Genomic DNA, 15,239 nt, shown 5'->3' with positions numbered 1-15,239 from the left:
AAAGATACTTGACATTTTCTGCTGAGTCTAAGGGTTCTATGTGGACAAGTTCATATTCTGCCCACAAATCAAGGAAACCAGCATAATATTCTTGAATCTTCCTATCCCTGATAATAAGCAAAAATCTCAGCCTCAATCTAATATTGTCTTGATATATTGCATTGATAATATATTTTCTCCAAGTATGCTTACATCTCATAGGCAGTACGCATTCTCCTCATGGGTACTTCAATAAGGATTTGTCACCCCCAATTAGTGGATGGATGAAGTTGAATTGTGATGGCATTGTGCAGGCAATCCGGGTCCCTCAAGAATTGGAGGGGTAATTAGGGACGAAGAAGGTAATATACATGCATTGCATTCAGGCCCAATTGAGCAAGGTGATGTGGTTAGAGCAAAACTCTTAGCAACAATTTTGGGGGTCAAAAAGGCCAAAGAAATGGGTATTGGAATTTGGAACTTGGAAGGCTGATCGTTGAAGGTGACTCAAAAGTAGTTGTGGGATGGTTGAAAAGGGGAGAGGGGTGACTATTCAAATGAGTTGGCTGAGAAGATCTGAAAATAGTTTGGTAGATGGCCTAGCCAAGCAAGAGGTTCACAGATAACTTATGTTTTGGGTACAATTGTAATCTTTCTGGGTGGTTTTGGATGTTTTGGGTTTTCTGGTTTTTTTCACAACTTCTTGTTGTATTGCCCTCTTTTAATTTCTAATGATTTGCTCTTTTTTGTGCTGCTGATCAAAGAGAGAGACAGAGAGACGGAGAGAGAGAATATAATAGGCTGGAAAGTAACCCATCCACCCAAAACAATATCCAATACAGAACAATCACAGTGTAAGGCTATGGGAATTATGGTCCAGGCCACAGTTTTCAAGGCATCTAAGCGATTCTAGGTGGCAATGGGGCGCTTAGTCACCTAATCCCCTAGACAATAAGAATTTTATAATATAAAGAACTAACTTTTGGCTAGTTCTCTAGTTTTATATACTATCCACCATGCATATTAATTGAAAAAATAGCAATTCTCTTTATTTTTTTTTCTAAAAATGTGGAAAATCATCACATTAAATATTTTACATATATCAATTTCATTATTTTTCAAAAACAATACTACAATAAATATTTAATAGTGTAGAGATAAAGAGAGTTAACCAAGGGCTATTTTTGTACTCTAACTTTCTTTCCTGTGCAGTAGTTTCTGTTGTACACTATCTTTTGTATACCAAGGGCAGTTTTGTCCTTTACCTTTTATTAATATAAATATCTTTCTTTAGGGTGTCGACAATTACATTTGACACACCCACCAAAGTGTTTGTCTCTCTCTTTCTCGATCTGACTCTGACATGGTATCAGAACAGGTCACAATCTGATCTGCATAAAGCTTCATTTCAATCTGTGTTTTTACTGTTCTCTTGAGGACTCCCTAACACTATTTGGGAAGCCCTCAAGTGCCCTTGAATCCCTTTTCTAGGGATGATTCGATCAAAACTTTACATACTAGTTTTCTGGACTGTTGTGCCATCAGAAAACTTTTTCTCCTTGGATCTCTTTGTGTTTGTAGAAACATCAGATCAACCTGAAAATTTAGATTTGGTGTTGCCCAGAGGAGATCTATTGATTCACTTGGTTTGGTTTGGATCGGCTTTGATCTAGAAGGGTTTTGATCTACTTCTGGGTTCAGCAGACCATTACAGTTTCCTTTTCTAGGCATCAACTAAAAGGTACTTCTTTCTACCTTCTAACTTGAAGCCTATCTTTCTTTTGGAAGTGTGCATTGCTGTCTTTATCCCTCAATGGCATCAGAAACAATGGATGTTCTCTCTATCAAGTTCAATGGTACAAACTATGCATTATGGAAGTTTAACTTTCAATTCCATGTTAAGGCAAAGGGACTTTGGGGATATCTGGATGGATCTGTAATTAAACCTAATGATTCGGATATTAAGGTTCTTAATCAATGGAAGATTGATAATACAAAAAAATTGCATCATGGATCCTAGGATCAGTTGAAACTGACATTGCAATTCCTATGAGGGGATACTGGACTGCATATGAGATGTATGAGTACCTTGAGAAAGTATATCAACAATCAAACACTTCTAGACCATACCAAATAGAAGTTGATATCTTTTCATATTATCAAGGAGAAAGGAAAGTTCAGGAATACTATGCAGGATTCATTAATCTCTGGACAGAGTACGAGCTACATATGGTAAAGGATCCATCATATTGTTGTGTGAAGTATATGAAAGATCACTTCGATAGAAAGAAGATTATGCACTTCTTAATGCATCTCAGACCTGAATTTGAAATTGTTAAATCCAATATCCTTAGCTGAGGAACTCTTCCTGATCTAGATACTATTCTTGGGGAAACCTTGAGGGCAAAAACCAGATTTGTTACACAGACCATTTGATGGAAGGAAGGATCCAAACACAGATGTGTTTCTGGCAACAAAACCTAAGGGAATGAAGGATTTTTCCCAAGTACAGTGCTATGAATGCAAGGAGTTTGGGCATGTTGTCTCACACTGCAAGAAGAAGAACACTTGTACCTATTGCAGACAGTCCAGACACATCATTACAAAATGCCCCACTCGACCCCAAAAAGTTGGTGAGTTAAATCAGAAGAAAGGAACTTATAAAGCCCATCAGACCTCCATAGAGAACTGAAATGCCTCCTCTACTATTACTTCAGTGGCTGGACAGAATGATACTTCTGGTGGTATGTCTAAAGAAAAGATTCGGCCGCTCATGTCCTCAGTCATCTCTTCCACCTTTTCTATAATTGGTTTGTCTAGTAAGTCTCCTACCTACTACCCTTCACCAATCACCTTTGGATTATTGACTATGGCGCCTCTAACCACATGACGAGGGCCACCTTTGGTCAATATCCCAAGACCCAGCCCCCTAATAAACACATTGTCACTGCAAATGGTGAAAAATTACCTATACTTGGTTGTGATGATTTACATTTATATACCTCAAAGTCTTATTCTTTTCATTGACCCAAAACCTTACTTGTACCCCAGTTAACTACCAATTTGATTTCGATTGACTAACTTATAGAAGATGGTAACGCTGTTTTGTTTTCCTCTAATGGTTGTTTAATACGGGACCAACAAACTGAGGAGGTAAAGGGGAAGGGCCTTAGACTGGGTCGGCTTTTTGCTCTGGAGTTTGAGAAGAATGTTGATTCTATTTCTACTTCTTGTTTGCTTTCTACTACTTTTGATTTTGAGTCTTTTAATTATAAATAATGACTGACACTTGTGGCATAAACGCCTTGGTCACCCTTATTCTAAGAAACCTAATCGTTTGTTTGCTTCTAGTAGTTTGCTGATTTCTATTGTTTCTCTTAAAAATGTTAATAAAGCATGCATTACTTGTGGTTTATGCAAGAGCAATATTTTACCTTTTCCTTCTCATTCTAAACATGCTACAGTTCCTTTCTATTTAATACATAGTGATGTATGGTTGTCTCCAGTTATTTCTAGATTGGGATACAAACATTTTGTAACCTTTATTGATGACTACACTCGGTTTACTTGGGTTTATTTTCTCCACAAGAAATCAGAAGTTTATCCTCTATTCAAACAATTTCAGGCTTACGTTGCTACCCAGTTTGATGCCAAGATATGTGTACTACGGTCTAATTCAAGCGGAGAGTATTTTGATGGGGATTTTCAAACTTACTTGAAACAACAAGAAATTCAATCCAAAAAATCCTGTCATGGTATCTCACAACAAAATGGGGTGGCAGAAAGAAAGAATAGACATATCTTGAGTGTAGTTAGAACCCTCCTGCAAGATTCCCATGTACCCTCCTAGTTTTGGGTGGAAGCGGCTAGTATTGTTGTGTATCTCATAAACCGTCTTCTACCATCTGTCCAAAACAACACTTCACCTTTTCAGTCCCTTTTTCACAAACCTCCAAACCTTTCTATGCTCAGAGTCTTTGGTTGAGTCTACTTTGTTCACCTTCCACCCCATGAATGCACAAAGCTAACTGCACAAGAAGTTTTGTGTGCCTTTGTGGGGTACAGTCCTGATCACAAGGGATTTCTTTGCTATGATCCCTCAGCCCATCACATTCGGATCTCTTGTAATGTATTTTTTCTTGAGAATGTGTCTTTCTTTGACCATGTTGTTAAATTTCCTGCTCCATCTACCTCTTTGTTGCACAACTTTGATTCTACAGATACTCCCAAGTACATCGACATCACCTTATAATAACTTTTGACTTACTTCAGGAGGCAACGGTCTACATCAATCTCAATGCCCCTCTCCTCTCTACCGTCAGCTATTGATCCAGTCACTCCATTTGTCCATGTTAGCTCATCTGGTCCTCCACCTGAACCCATTGCACCCACTTTACGTCGTTCCTCTAGAATTTCTCGCCCACCTAACCGCTATGGTTTTTCACCAAACCATAGCTCTTTTTCTGCTATTTTATCCACTACAAACATTCCCAAATCTTACCAGCAATCCGTAGCGGTTCCTCACTGGAAAGATGCCATGGACTCTAAGATCCAAGCCCTTCTTGAGAATGACACCCAGAACCTTGTTAAAGCTCCACCCAAAGCCTCTCTCATTAGGAGACGCTAGGTTTATTTTGCGAAATTGAAGTTTGATGGAAGCCTAGATAGGTACAAGGCTAGGCTTGTTGCACAAGGTTATAAACAAGAGTATGAGATAGATTATGAGGCGACTTTTGCTCCTATAGCAAAGATAACCACTGTACAACTTCTGTTGGTTATATCTACAACAAACTGTGGACAATTCATCAGATGGATGTAAAGAATGCATTCCTCCATGGTGAATTGAAGGAAACAATGTACATGAAACCTCCTCCTGGATATTGCACTAATCCTCAGCTCGTTTGTCACTCAAAGAAATCTCTATATGGCCTCAAACAAGATCCTAGAGCCTGGTTTGAAAGATTCAGATATATTATAACTAATGTCGGCTTTATTTAGAGCTCTTCAGATCATTCCCTTTTTACCTTACATCAAGAGAAGGGGGTGACAGTCCTACTTCGCTATGTTGATGATATACTATTACAGGAAATGATGCAGGAGTTACTACTTTAAAACAATTGCTCAGTGAATCTTTCAAGATGAAGGACCTGGGTCCTCTGACTTATTTTTTGGGCTTGAAATAAGCCATAATTCTCAGGGTTACTTTGCAACCAACATAAATATGCAATTGACCTTGTTAGAATGGCCAACCTCAGTGACTCCAAGATAGTTGATACTCCTCTGGAATTAAATCTAAAACTCAATAAAGATGATGGTTCTCTCCTTGAAGATCCTAATCCCTATCGTCAACTAGTAGGCAGTCTGATCTATCTTACCATGACTCGACCTGATATATCTTATGCAATCCAACTTGGAGCCAGATTGTGTCCTCTCCAAGACAACCACATTTATCTACGGTCCATCAGATTATTAGGAATGTTAGGGGGACTCTATCTCATGACATCTTCTTCTCCTCTTCATCCTCCATTAGCATCACTGTCTATGTGGATGCTGATTGGGCAAGATACCCAAACACCCGACGATCCACTACAGATTGGTGTGTATTTTTTGGAAACTCCCTCATTTCATGGAAGTGCAAGATGCAATCCACTGCACCCAAATCTTCCACTAAAGCTGAATACAAAGCCATGTCCTCGGTATGTAATGAGATTACATAGATCCGAGCTCTCCCACATGACATTCTAAATGAGCCATTAACCTCTATTCCTCTCTTTGTAGACAATGTGAGTGAAATCAAATTTGCATCCAACCTTGTCTTCCATGAGCGCACAAAACATATCTAAGTAGATTGCCACTTCATTCGCAATCTACCTCTTGCAGGTGTTATTTCTCTTCCACATGTGTCCTCCGGTCTCCAACTTGCAAACACATCGACAATGGCAATGACTCGGCTCGACATATATTTCTCATGGACAAACTGATGCTTATTCCTAGGCATCAATTTGAGGGGGAGTGTAGAGATTAAGAGAGTTAGCCGAGGGCTATTTTTGTATTTTCATTTTATTTCTTGTACAGTAGTTTGTGTTGTACACTATCTTTTGTATACTAAGGGCAGTTTTGTCCTTCTGCCTTTTATTATTATAAATACCTTTCTTTAGGGTGTCGACAGTCACTTTTGACACACCCACCAAAGTCTCTCTTTCTCTCTCTTTGACAAATAGAGCAATTTCATATCAATTAGCAGCTAAAGAAAGTTAATTAACTTTATATGATAAATATTCAAGATGGAAAGTAAAATAGGAAAAAAACAAGGATGAAATTTCTATTATATTTAATAGAAGAGAGAGAGAGAATAGGAAAAAAATAACCTCTCTATACTTCTATTCTTTCTTTTTTTCTTTTTCTCTCCTCAAAACCCTTTGATATTTTAATAAAACATTAAAACAAAGTATAATTTATATAGCATATAATAAAATGCATTAACACACATTAACAAGATACATCAATATAAATGATATTACATAAGGTGCCCCGCCTTGTCACTTTTGGGGCTTAGGTGAGCACTTAGTCGCCTAGAAGTGCACCTAGTTGCCATAAGTCAAGGCGTTTGGGCAAGGCACCCAGCCAAGAGCGCTTAGTCGCCTAGGCAATGCCTTGACAACTATGGTCTAGGTTCTAAAGTTGAGAAGGAGATGAGAATAATGAAGAGGGATTAGGATTTTCTAAAGAACAGAAGAGTGAAGAATGTTGTAAGGGATAATATCTCCTATTTATAGAAGAGGAAAGCATGTACTAAAGGATTCTAAAGGCAGTTACTCACTCAAATGCCCAAGTTGATTCAATAGGGACATGCGTCAGGTTGTAGAGTGCACCTAGTTGCCATAAGTATAATACATAGTTGTCAAGGCATCGCCTAGGCGACTAGGTGCCCTTGGCTGGGCACCTCGCCCAAACGCCTTGACTTTTAGCAACTGGGCACCCTTCTAGGCGACTAGGCGCCCGCCTAGGCGACAAAAATGACAAGGTGGGCGCCTTTTATAATATCATTTATATTGTTGTATCTTATTAATGTATGTGTTAATACATTTTATTATATGCTATATATATATATATCAATTATACTTTGTTTTAATGTTTTACTATTGAAACTTAAAAGAACAAAGGGTTTTGAGAAGAGAAAAAGAAAGAAAGAAAGAAAAGAAAGAGGAAAGAAAGAATAGAATAATAAAGTTATTTTTTCTATTCTCTCTCTCTCTCTAATTAAATAAAATAGAAACTCCATCCTTGTTTTTTTTTTCTATTTTACTTTCCATCTTGAATATTTATCATATAAAGTTGATAACCATCTTTAGCTGCTAATTAATATGAATTTTCTCTATTAAATACTTATTATAGTAGTATTGTTTTTGAAAATAATGAAATTAATATATGTAAAAGATTTTTATCTTTTAAACGTGATAATTTGCCACATTTTTAGAGGAAATTTAATGTTCTTAATAATTGCTATTTTTTCAATTAGCATACATGCTGAATGGTATATAAAACTAGGGAACTAGCCAAAAGTTAGATTTTTATATTATAAATTTTTTATCGCCTAGGCAACTAGGCGACTAGGTGCCCCAGTGTCGCCCAAAATCACCTAGATGCCTTGAAAACTATGGTATAATATATATAGTACCTAGTTCAATAGGGACATGCTTCGGGTCGTAGAGTGCACCTAGTACCTATTTATAGAAGAGGAAAGCTTATACATGCATGTACTAAAGGATTCCAAAATTTTCCAAAGGCAGTTACTCGCTCAAATGCCCAAGTTGATTCAATAGGGACATGCGCCAGGTCGTAGAGCGGGGACCATTTGTTAGCCTGTACAGACTACAACTACCACTCCCTCTACGATCTTACCAAATGTCGCACAGTTCAGCCTTCACCTATATTCTATAGTGAGGGACCACGGTTAGTTTATGAGGAAGTGACCATGGTTGCTCCTTGGTGAATGGCCATGGTTAGCCTATGATACTACCACTGTGATATATGAATACACCCTCTTACACACAGTTCAGCCCAAAACACTTGTTCCCTGCGACCCCTTGCTTGGACAAAGAATCTTCCATTACATTTTCCATCCTTCTAAAAGTAGCTCCCACATCCTTGGATAATGACTCAACTTTCCTTATTGATAATGACTCGCTTTCTGAAATACCTCTTCAAGCTTTCCCTCATCCCACAGGTACAAATGGTTTCTTCTATTAAAATTAAGGTGGTGTGCCATCATCCTCTCAATGCTTTGGAAGGGACACCATCCAGACCCACCTTTTTCCCTCAAGAGATCACTAGTCCCTATAAATTAGAGGTCTATCCTACATTTCGACATAAATTAGACTCAAGGGGAGAATACATCGATGGAGACTTTTTGTCTTATATGAAGAATCATGGTATACAAATTCAACGGAGTTGCCTAGATACACGTTAACAAAATGGAGTGGCTGAGTGTAAGAATGGACATGTGCTCAATGTTGTGAGAACTTTACTTAAAGAATCCCCTGCCCCTTCTTTTTGGGTAAAGGGTGCTAGTACGATTGTTTTCTTAATTAATTATGTTCCTCTGTCCTAGCTAATATGTCTCACTTCCAGAAATTGTTTGGTTGTACTCCAAACTTGTCTACTCTCTATGTTTTTGGGTGCCTTTGCTTTGTTCATCTTCCATCCTGTGAATGTTCCAAGTTATCTACACAATCTATCATGTATATCTTTGTAGGCTATAGTCCAGACCACAAAGGATTTCTTTGCTATGACCCTTCCGCCTATTGGATTCGTGTTTTTTGGAATGTTGTTTTTCTTGAGCATATTTCCTTTTTTGCTGTTGTTGCTAGGTTATCTGCACCATTTGTCTCTGTTTTGTAGAATTTTGATTCAAAAGATGTCTCATCTTTAGCTGGTGTGAAGGATTTTCTCGTCTTCTCTTGCAAAAAAGCTACGTGCTCTAGATCCTATGCCTACGACCTCACCTCCAACCGGTTCAGATAATCACTCTTCTGATCCTTTTGTAAGTGATGTTCCTTCAAATTTTGTTTCCATTCCTATTGTACCTCATCGTTCTTCTCGTATTTCTAGACCTTCTAATCTCTATGGTTTTCTATCAAACCATAGTTCCTTGTCTGTTGTGTTATCTACCACAGATATTCCCTGTTCGTATAAGCAGGTGATTACCAGTTCTCATTGGAGAGAAGCCATGGATGCAAATTCATGCCTTGCATGAGAATGACACTTGGGATCTAGTGGTTCCCCCTTCAAATGCTTCTGTCATTGGGAGTTGTTGGATTTACACCGTTAAGTTGAAGTTTGGTGGTTCATTAGACCGGTACAAGGCTCATCTTGTTGTTTAGGGTTATACCCAGGAATATGATATTGGCTATGAAGAGACATTCACTGTAGTTGCCAAAATTACTATTTTCCGTGTTCTCTTGGCTCTTTCTGCTATGCATTCATGGTCTATTTATCAACTAGACGTGAAGAATGCCTTTCTTTATGGTGAACTAAAGGAGACGGTGCACATGAAACCTCCACTTGGATACAGTTGTGATCCCTCCCTTGTCTGTTGGTTGAAAAAGTCCTTATATGGCCTCAAATCCCATGCATGGTTTGAGAAATTTCGGGATGTTGCTGTTGGTGTAGGATATAAATAGAGTACTTCAGATCACTTTCTCTTTATTTGTCAAAGATCTCAAGGAATCACAATTCTTCTATATGTCAATGATATGTTATTGTTTGGAAATGATGATGATGGAATTCAGGAACTCAAATTCATAATTCCTTTCATATGATAGACTTGGGTTCCCTTATTTCTTGGGATTGGAGATTCAACATAATCGAGGCTACTTTGTTTGTCAGCAGAAATATGCCTCCAAACAGGTTGATACACCTTTGGAGCTCAATGTTGATTTGTCTAAGACAGAGGGTAACTTGCTTCCTGATGCTACTCAATATCGACAACTTGTTGGTTCTCTCATTTATCTCACCATGACCCGTCCAGACATCTTTCATGCGGTTCAGGTTGTGAGCCAATTTTCTTCAGCTCCTCGTCAACCCCACATAACTGTTGTACATCAGATTATTCGTTATGTTCATGGTACTTTACCTCAGGGATATTCTTTACTTCATCCTCTTGAGGGCCTATGTTGACACAAATTGGGTAGGTTGCCCTGACACCAGACGATCTACCTCAGGGTGGTGTATCTTTATGGGAGACTCCCTCGTATGCAAAAAACGATAGACAATTTCTAAGTCATCTACAAGAGCCTAGGGCTATGTCTTTTGTCTGCAGTGAGATAGTTTGGCTCTAGTCTCTCCTTGTTGATCTTGGTGTCCATATTCCCATTCCTATTCCTTTCTATGCTGATAACACTAGTGCCGTAAAGATTGCATCCAATCCAGGGTTCCACGAGAGGGCTAAACATATTGAAGTGGGCTGTCGCTTCATTTGAGACTTGTTTCTTGCTAGCTCCATCTTTCTTCCTCATGTAGCTTCAGACTTGCAAATCGTTGATATTTATGAAGCGCATGACAAGATCTAGACATTTGTTTCTTGTGGGCAAATTGGTGCTTATGTTCCGGCATCAGTTTGAGGGGGAGTGTGAAGAAACCTGATGTACTGTATTACTATAGTCCCTGCTATACATAGTCTTGTTTCTTTTCATATTCTTTGTATTTCTATTTCAGCCCCTCTAAGGGCTCTTTTGTATTTTCCTTCTTAATCTTTTACTCCTCAAGGGACTCTTATGTAATTCTTAATACGATGTAGTATATATGGCTCTTTGGGTGGGGGTTGAATAAGATTACATATCAAGTATGATGTTATTGCCCACTTAAAACATATCTCTATGCCATTAATGCCCTTCAACTCTCTCTAGAGTTGAGAAAAGCATTAATTCAGGCATAATTAAATCTTGAACAATTTAGGGATGAACTACAACCCAATTCTCTGAAGGTGTGTCCTCATATATGGCATGTGTTTCTTTCGATGATGAAGATCTACAGGTTGGGACAGAGTACCATAGTTGTTCTTGTATATGTCAGGCATAGTAGGTGACACATTGATTGCAGAAAATGCAGTAAACCTCTTGACCTTGAAGAAATTATTAATCATGGGTATTTCACCTTGCCAACTGTCTCCTTCATATTTGATCATTCTAAGGTTTAATAAAAAGGGTAGAATGAGTTGAGAACCATTCTTTAAAAAGTCAAAATTGGAGAGCTATTTGAACACCCTATTCAATGTCATTGATGTAGATACTTCTTATAATGTCCTTCTAGGGCGCCCTTGGTTGCATATACATGGAGTAGTCCTATAAACACTCCATCAATGTTTTATTTATAGATAGATAGATAGAGTGAGTGTATCTTGTTTTGGGCTTTTTCTTCCTTGGGGGAGGTGACACTTAGCCCCCCAGAACTTTGTTTTGACTTTTGTCACAAAGATCACCCTAAACATCTGGATTCCAACGCTTTGCCCCCTACTCTGTTAATGGAGTTGATGGTGAAGGTAAAAATTACTAAATTGCTTATTTGAGATTCAATAGGCTGAGAGCAAAAGCTGTCAATATGACAAAAATGGGTATGCTAGAGCAGAGTGTCTCATTCATCTTAAGAACTCTGTTTCTTCTTTGACAAGGGTTTGGAAGCACAGTATCCTAGTTCAAAAGAGATACTATTCTTTAGCATGCCCATTTTTGTCATTTTATCATCACAAATCAACCCAATTAATGGAGTATTGGACAAGGTGCTGGAATCCAGTATGGGGGGTCTTTGTCACAGAACAGAATTTGGGGGGCCAAGTGTCATTGCCCCCTAAATACAGGGTGGCTGCCTGTAATTTACTCTATGGATGGGCAACTTTGTTGCATAAGCTGCTTTTGTGTCTTGTCTTCTCTTCTCTTGGAGGATAAGCTGTTTGTTTGTTTGTTTGTGTCGTTTTTGATTTTTAATAGAAGCTTCTATTGTCATCATTTAAGAAAAAAGATGGGTGTGCCCATTGCTGCCAATTTCAAGTTTTTTTACTTTACTATCAGAAAGTTCCAAATTGAGTGTATCTTTGCTTTACAGCTATCATGGAAATTAAACACATGAAAGAATATATGGATTAAGCATAAACTGGTCTTCATGGATGTTGGTCCTGCTTCTTTCTCAGATTTTCCAAGTTGATTCTGAATTGCTTTGTAGTATCCTGAGATAGCAATATTAGTTTTGTTGTCATGTTTTAATGTTTTGTCCAATAAACATTCTTAGTAATGGAATTCTTGTTGTAGCTCTAGATTACATTTTGACGTGACACAGGCATTTAGCTTGAATGATGTGTACAGTATCTCTGCCAATTGCAAATTTTAGATTTAGGTTTCTACTGAGTTCTTAAGTGATCTTACAGCTATCCTTTTCTTGGATTACATTCTAATTTGCAGAACGGCAGGTGGAAAAAATTGATCCTTTACTCAATTGGGTGGAATCTGAATTTGGTTTCAAGCCTGTTGTGTATTCTAGCTTTTTTGGTGGCAAGCAAGTAGATGGTCTCGTGAAAGCAATAGAAAGTGTTCTGAAGAACACAGATGACTGTGAATTGGCTGCAATAGATGCAATGATTGCAGCATCACACTCTTTAATAATTTCTATTGGGATTTTTCGTGGAAAGTTGCAGATTGAGGAGGCCATTGAGTTGATTAGACTTGAAGAAGATTTGCAGGTTTTTGTTTCTCTCTCATTCTCTATATACATATAATAAAAGGTTTCTTAACCAGGTAAAGTAGGGGAGATTTATTAAATGACCATGCTTATTTTTACCACATTGAGGGATTTTGCAGATGATCTAGATCAACCGTTAGATGAAGGACCCACTAGTGATTTAAAAGGCACGCCTAGGCGCATAGGTGAGGCGCATTTTAAGGTATGCGCCTCGCCCAGGTCCTAGGCGCACCCCTTTCAGGCGTGCGCCTAATGTGCCTCAGCCCAGGCGTGCGCCTTGTTCAGGCTTGAAGCAATGCAATTGAGGAAAAAAAGAGATTGTGGGTTTTACATGCTTGAAAATGTTTTATATGTTCACTTTTATTTTTAAATTTTCATTTGAATACACTTTACATGTTATGTTTATGTATTTTTAATTTTAGGTAATAGGTTTTTTTTAAAACATTTATTTTAAAATTTAAGTTTATATTTTTTATTAGCATTATGTTTAATGTTTTTTGATTTTTTTTTTAAATTTTTTAGCATTTTTTTGAATTTTTTGACATTTTTTTTTTGTATTTTTGCACCTTGCTTCAAAAAGGCGTGCGTACCTCGCCTTGCGCTTTTTTTTTTTGCACCTTGTGCTTTTAAAACACTGGATCCACTCAATTGGCTATATATTCAATTCATAGTTCATATCTTCCATATACTCACCATGTATACGAGTTTTGCCTAATCCATAATAGCGGCCCATACTTAGGCCAAGTTTAGGAGTGAATATTTGAAAAATAAGTGCTTATTCGAATAAGCACTTATTTGTGTTTGGCACCCAAAATTTTCAAGTGCTCATTTTAAAAAGTAAGCACTTATTTCATATTGGGTGTTTGGTGGTCTTTTTCTCCGATAAACACTTGTTCATTTAAAAAGACATTTAACCCTCATTTTAAGAGTGCTGCATCAAGAAGAATGTTTACCAACCTGGATGCTTGAGCTTTTGGTTTGAGCTTGGAAAATCTCCAATGTTTAGGAAGAAGAAACTGGTATTCACAGAAAAGAACGAGTAAAAGAGCTGGGCAAATGTAGTGGTTGTTTGGTTGAAGATGAGAAAATGAAAAAAAAAGAGTAGAGAAGAATGTTCACCAACCTGGATGGTGGATGCACGAGATTCAGCTTTGATCTTGGAGTAGTGCTGCTGCTGCTATGGAGTTTGTGAGAAGAAGAGTAGAGAAGAAAGCCTCACCAAATAGAGAAAATCCTTTGTTCTTCAAGCAAAGGGCAATATTGGCATTTTGAAATATAATTAGGGAGTGTTTTGGAAGGAAAATTTTGAATAAGTGTTTATTGTATAAACACTTCTATATAAGTAGGAATTTTGGGCTTCTTGAATAAACGGTTATTCTTAGAATAAGCACTTATTTTGGGCTTATTTCCCAAACACCAATAAGTGCTTATTGGTGTGGTCCCAGTTCAAGTCCAAAATAAGTTCTTATTCGAATAAGCAATTACTTTTAAGCACTCCCAAACTTAGCCTTAAAGTTATCCCTAAAAGATGTTCTATTTTGAATAGGTGGTAACTGCTTCATCTTTCTGGGTCAAAACTTTTCCATGAGTGAAAAAAGGTGGGTAAAGGAATAAGAAGATTCCTTTTAATCTCTGATCCAAACAAAAGAGTGCCGCATGGAAGATTCCTAGGTCATTTAGGGAAGCCTACTAAACAACTTGACTAGAAAAAGCTCTTCCCTACTAGTGATTTGAAAGGCACGCCCAGGTGCTCAGGTGAGGCACATACCTTAAAATGCACCTCGCCTAGGCCCTAGGTGCAGCACTTTCAAAAGGCACGTGCCTGGTGCACCTTTTGCTTCAGCCTAGGCGTGCGCCTTCTTTATTTTTTGCGCTTTTTGTTTTTTTTGAGCCTAACATGGACTTTTTTGGGCTTGCCTTCGAGGCTCCTAGTACAAAGGCGGCCCATAGAATCAAGAATGCAAGATGTTTTGCATCACATTAGCTATTTGAAGTAATGCAATTGAGGATAAAAAGAAATTGTGGGTTTTACATGCTTGAAAATGTTTTATATGTTTGATTTTATTTTTAAACTTTCATTTGAATATGCTTTACATGTTATGTTTATGTATTTTAATTTTAGATAATAGGTTTTTTAAAATATTTATTTTAAAATTTAAGTTTACATTTTTATTAATATTATGTTTGCTATTTTTATTTTTTTACATTTTTTTTGAATTTTTTGTCATTTTTTTTTTGTATTTTTGTGCCATGCTTCGGAAAGGCACGTGCCTTGTCTTGCACCTTGTGCCTCAGGCACAAATTACCCCTTGCTTTTTTAAAACACTGTTCTCTACATAGTAAACATGTTCCCATGGTGTGTGTTATTAGCTGATAACATTGTATTAATTGACGAGACTAAAAAAAGGATTAAATGCAAAGTTTGATTTGTAGAGAAATACCTCAGGAAAAGAGGTTCTAAAACAAGTAGGATGCAATAGAATATATGCGATGTAATTCTAATAGTAGTAGGAATGGAAATCAGAGTACAC

General features: G+C 37.5%; 1 protein-coding gene across 5 annotated transcripts in view; it reads left to right on the top strand.

Annotated features, from left to right (window-relative positions):
• The window catches only part of LOC104593943 (ATP12 protein-like protein), a 51,182-nt gene that overhangs the window by 16,235 nt on the left and 19,708 nt on the right, over positions 1-15,239 (top strand). For all 5 annotated transcript variants that reach the window (XR_016076412.1, XM_019197164.2, XM_088888352.1 and 2 more), the window contains exon 3: positions 12,432-12,709. Coding sequence is in view for 4 of the 5 variants with exons in the window: in XM_019197164.2 (XP_019052709.1) it covers positions 12,432-12,709 (278 nt within the window). In the remaining variant the exon portion in view is untranslated. The remainder of the gene's footprint in view (positions 1-12,431; positions 12,710-15,239) is intronic.

Source organism: Nelumbo nucifera, chromosome 5 (genome assembly GCF_055504915.1).
Source record: "Nelumbo nucifera cultivar China Antique chromosome 5, China Antique-T2T, whole genome shotgun sequence".
Lineage (NCBI taxonomy): Eukaryota > Viridiplantae > Streptophyta > Magnoliopsida > Proteales > Nelumbonaceae > Nelumbo > Nelumbo nucifera.
This window is presented reverse-complemented; position numbering and strand designations above follow the sequence as displayed.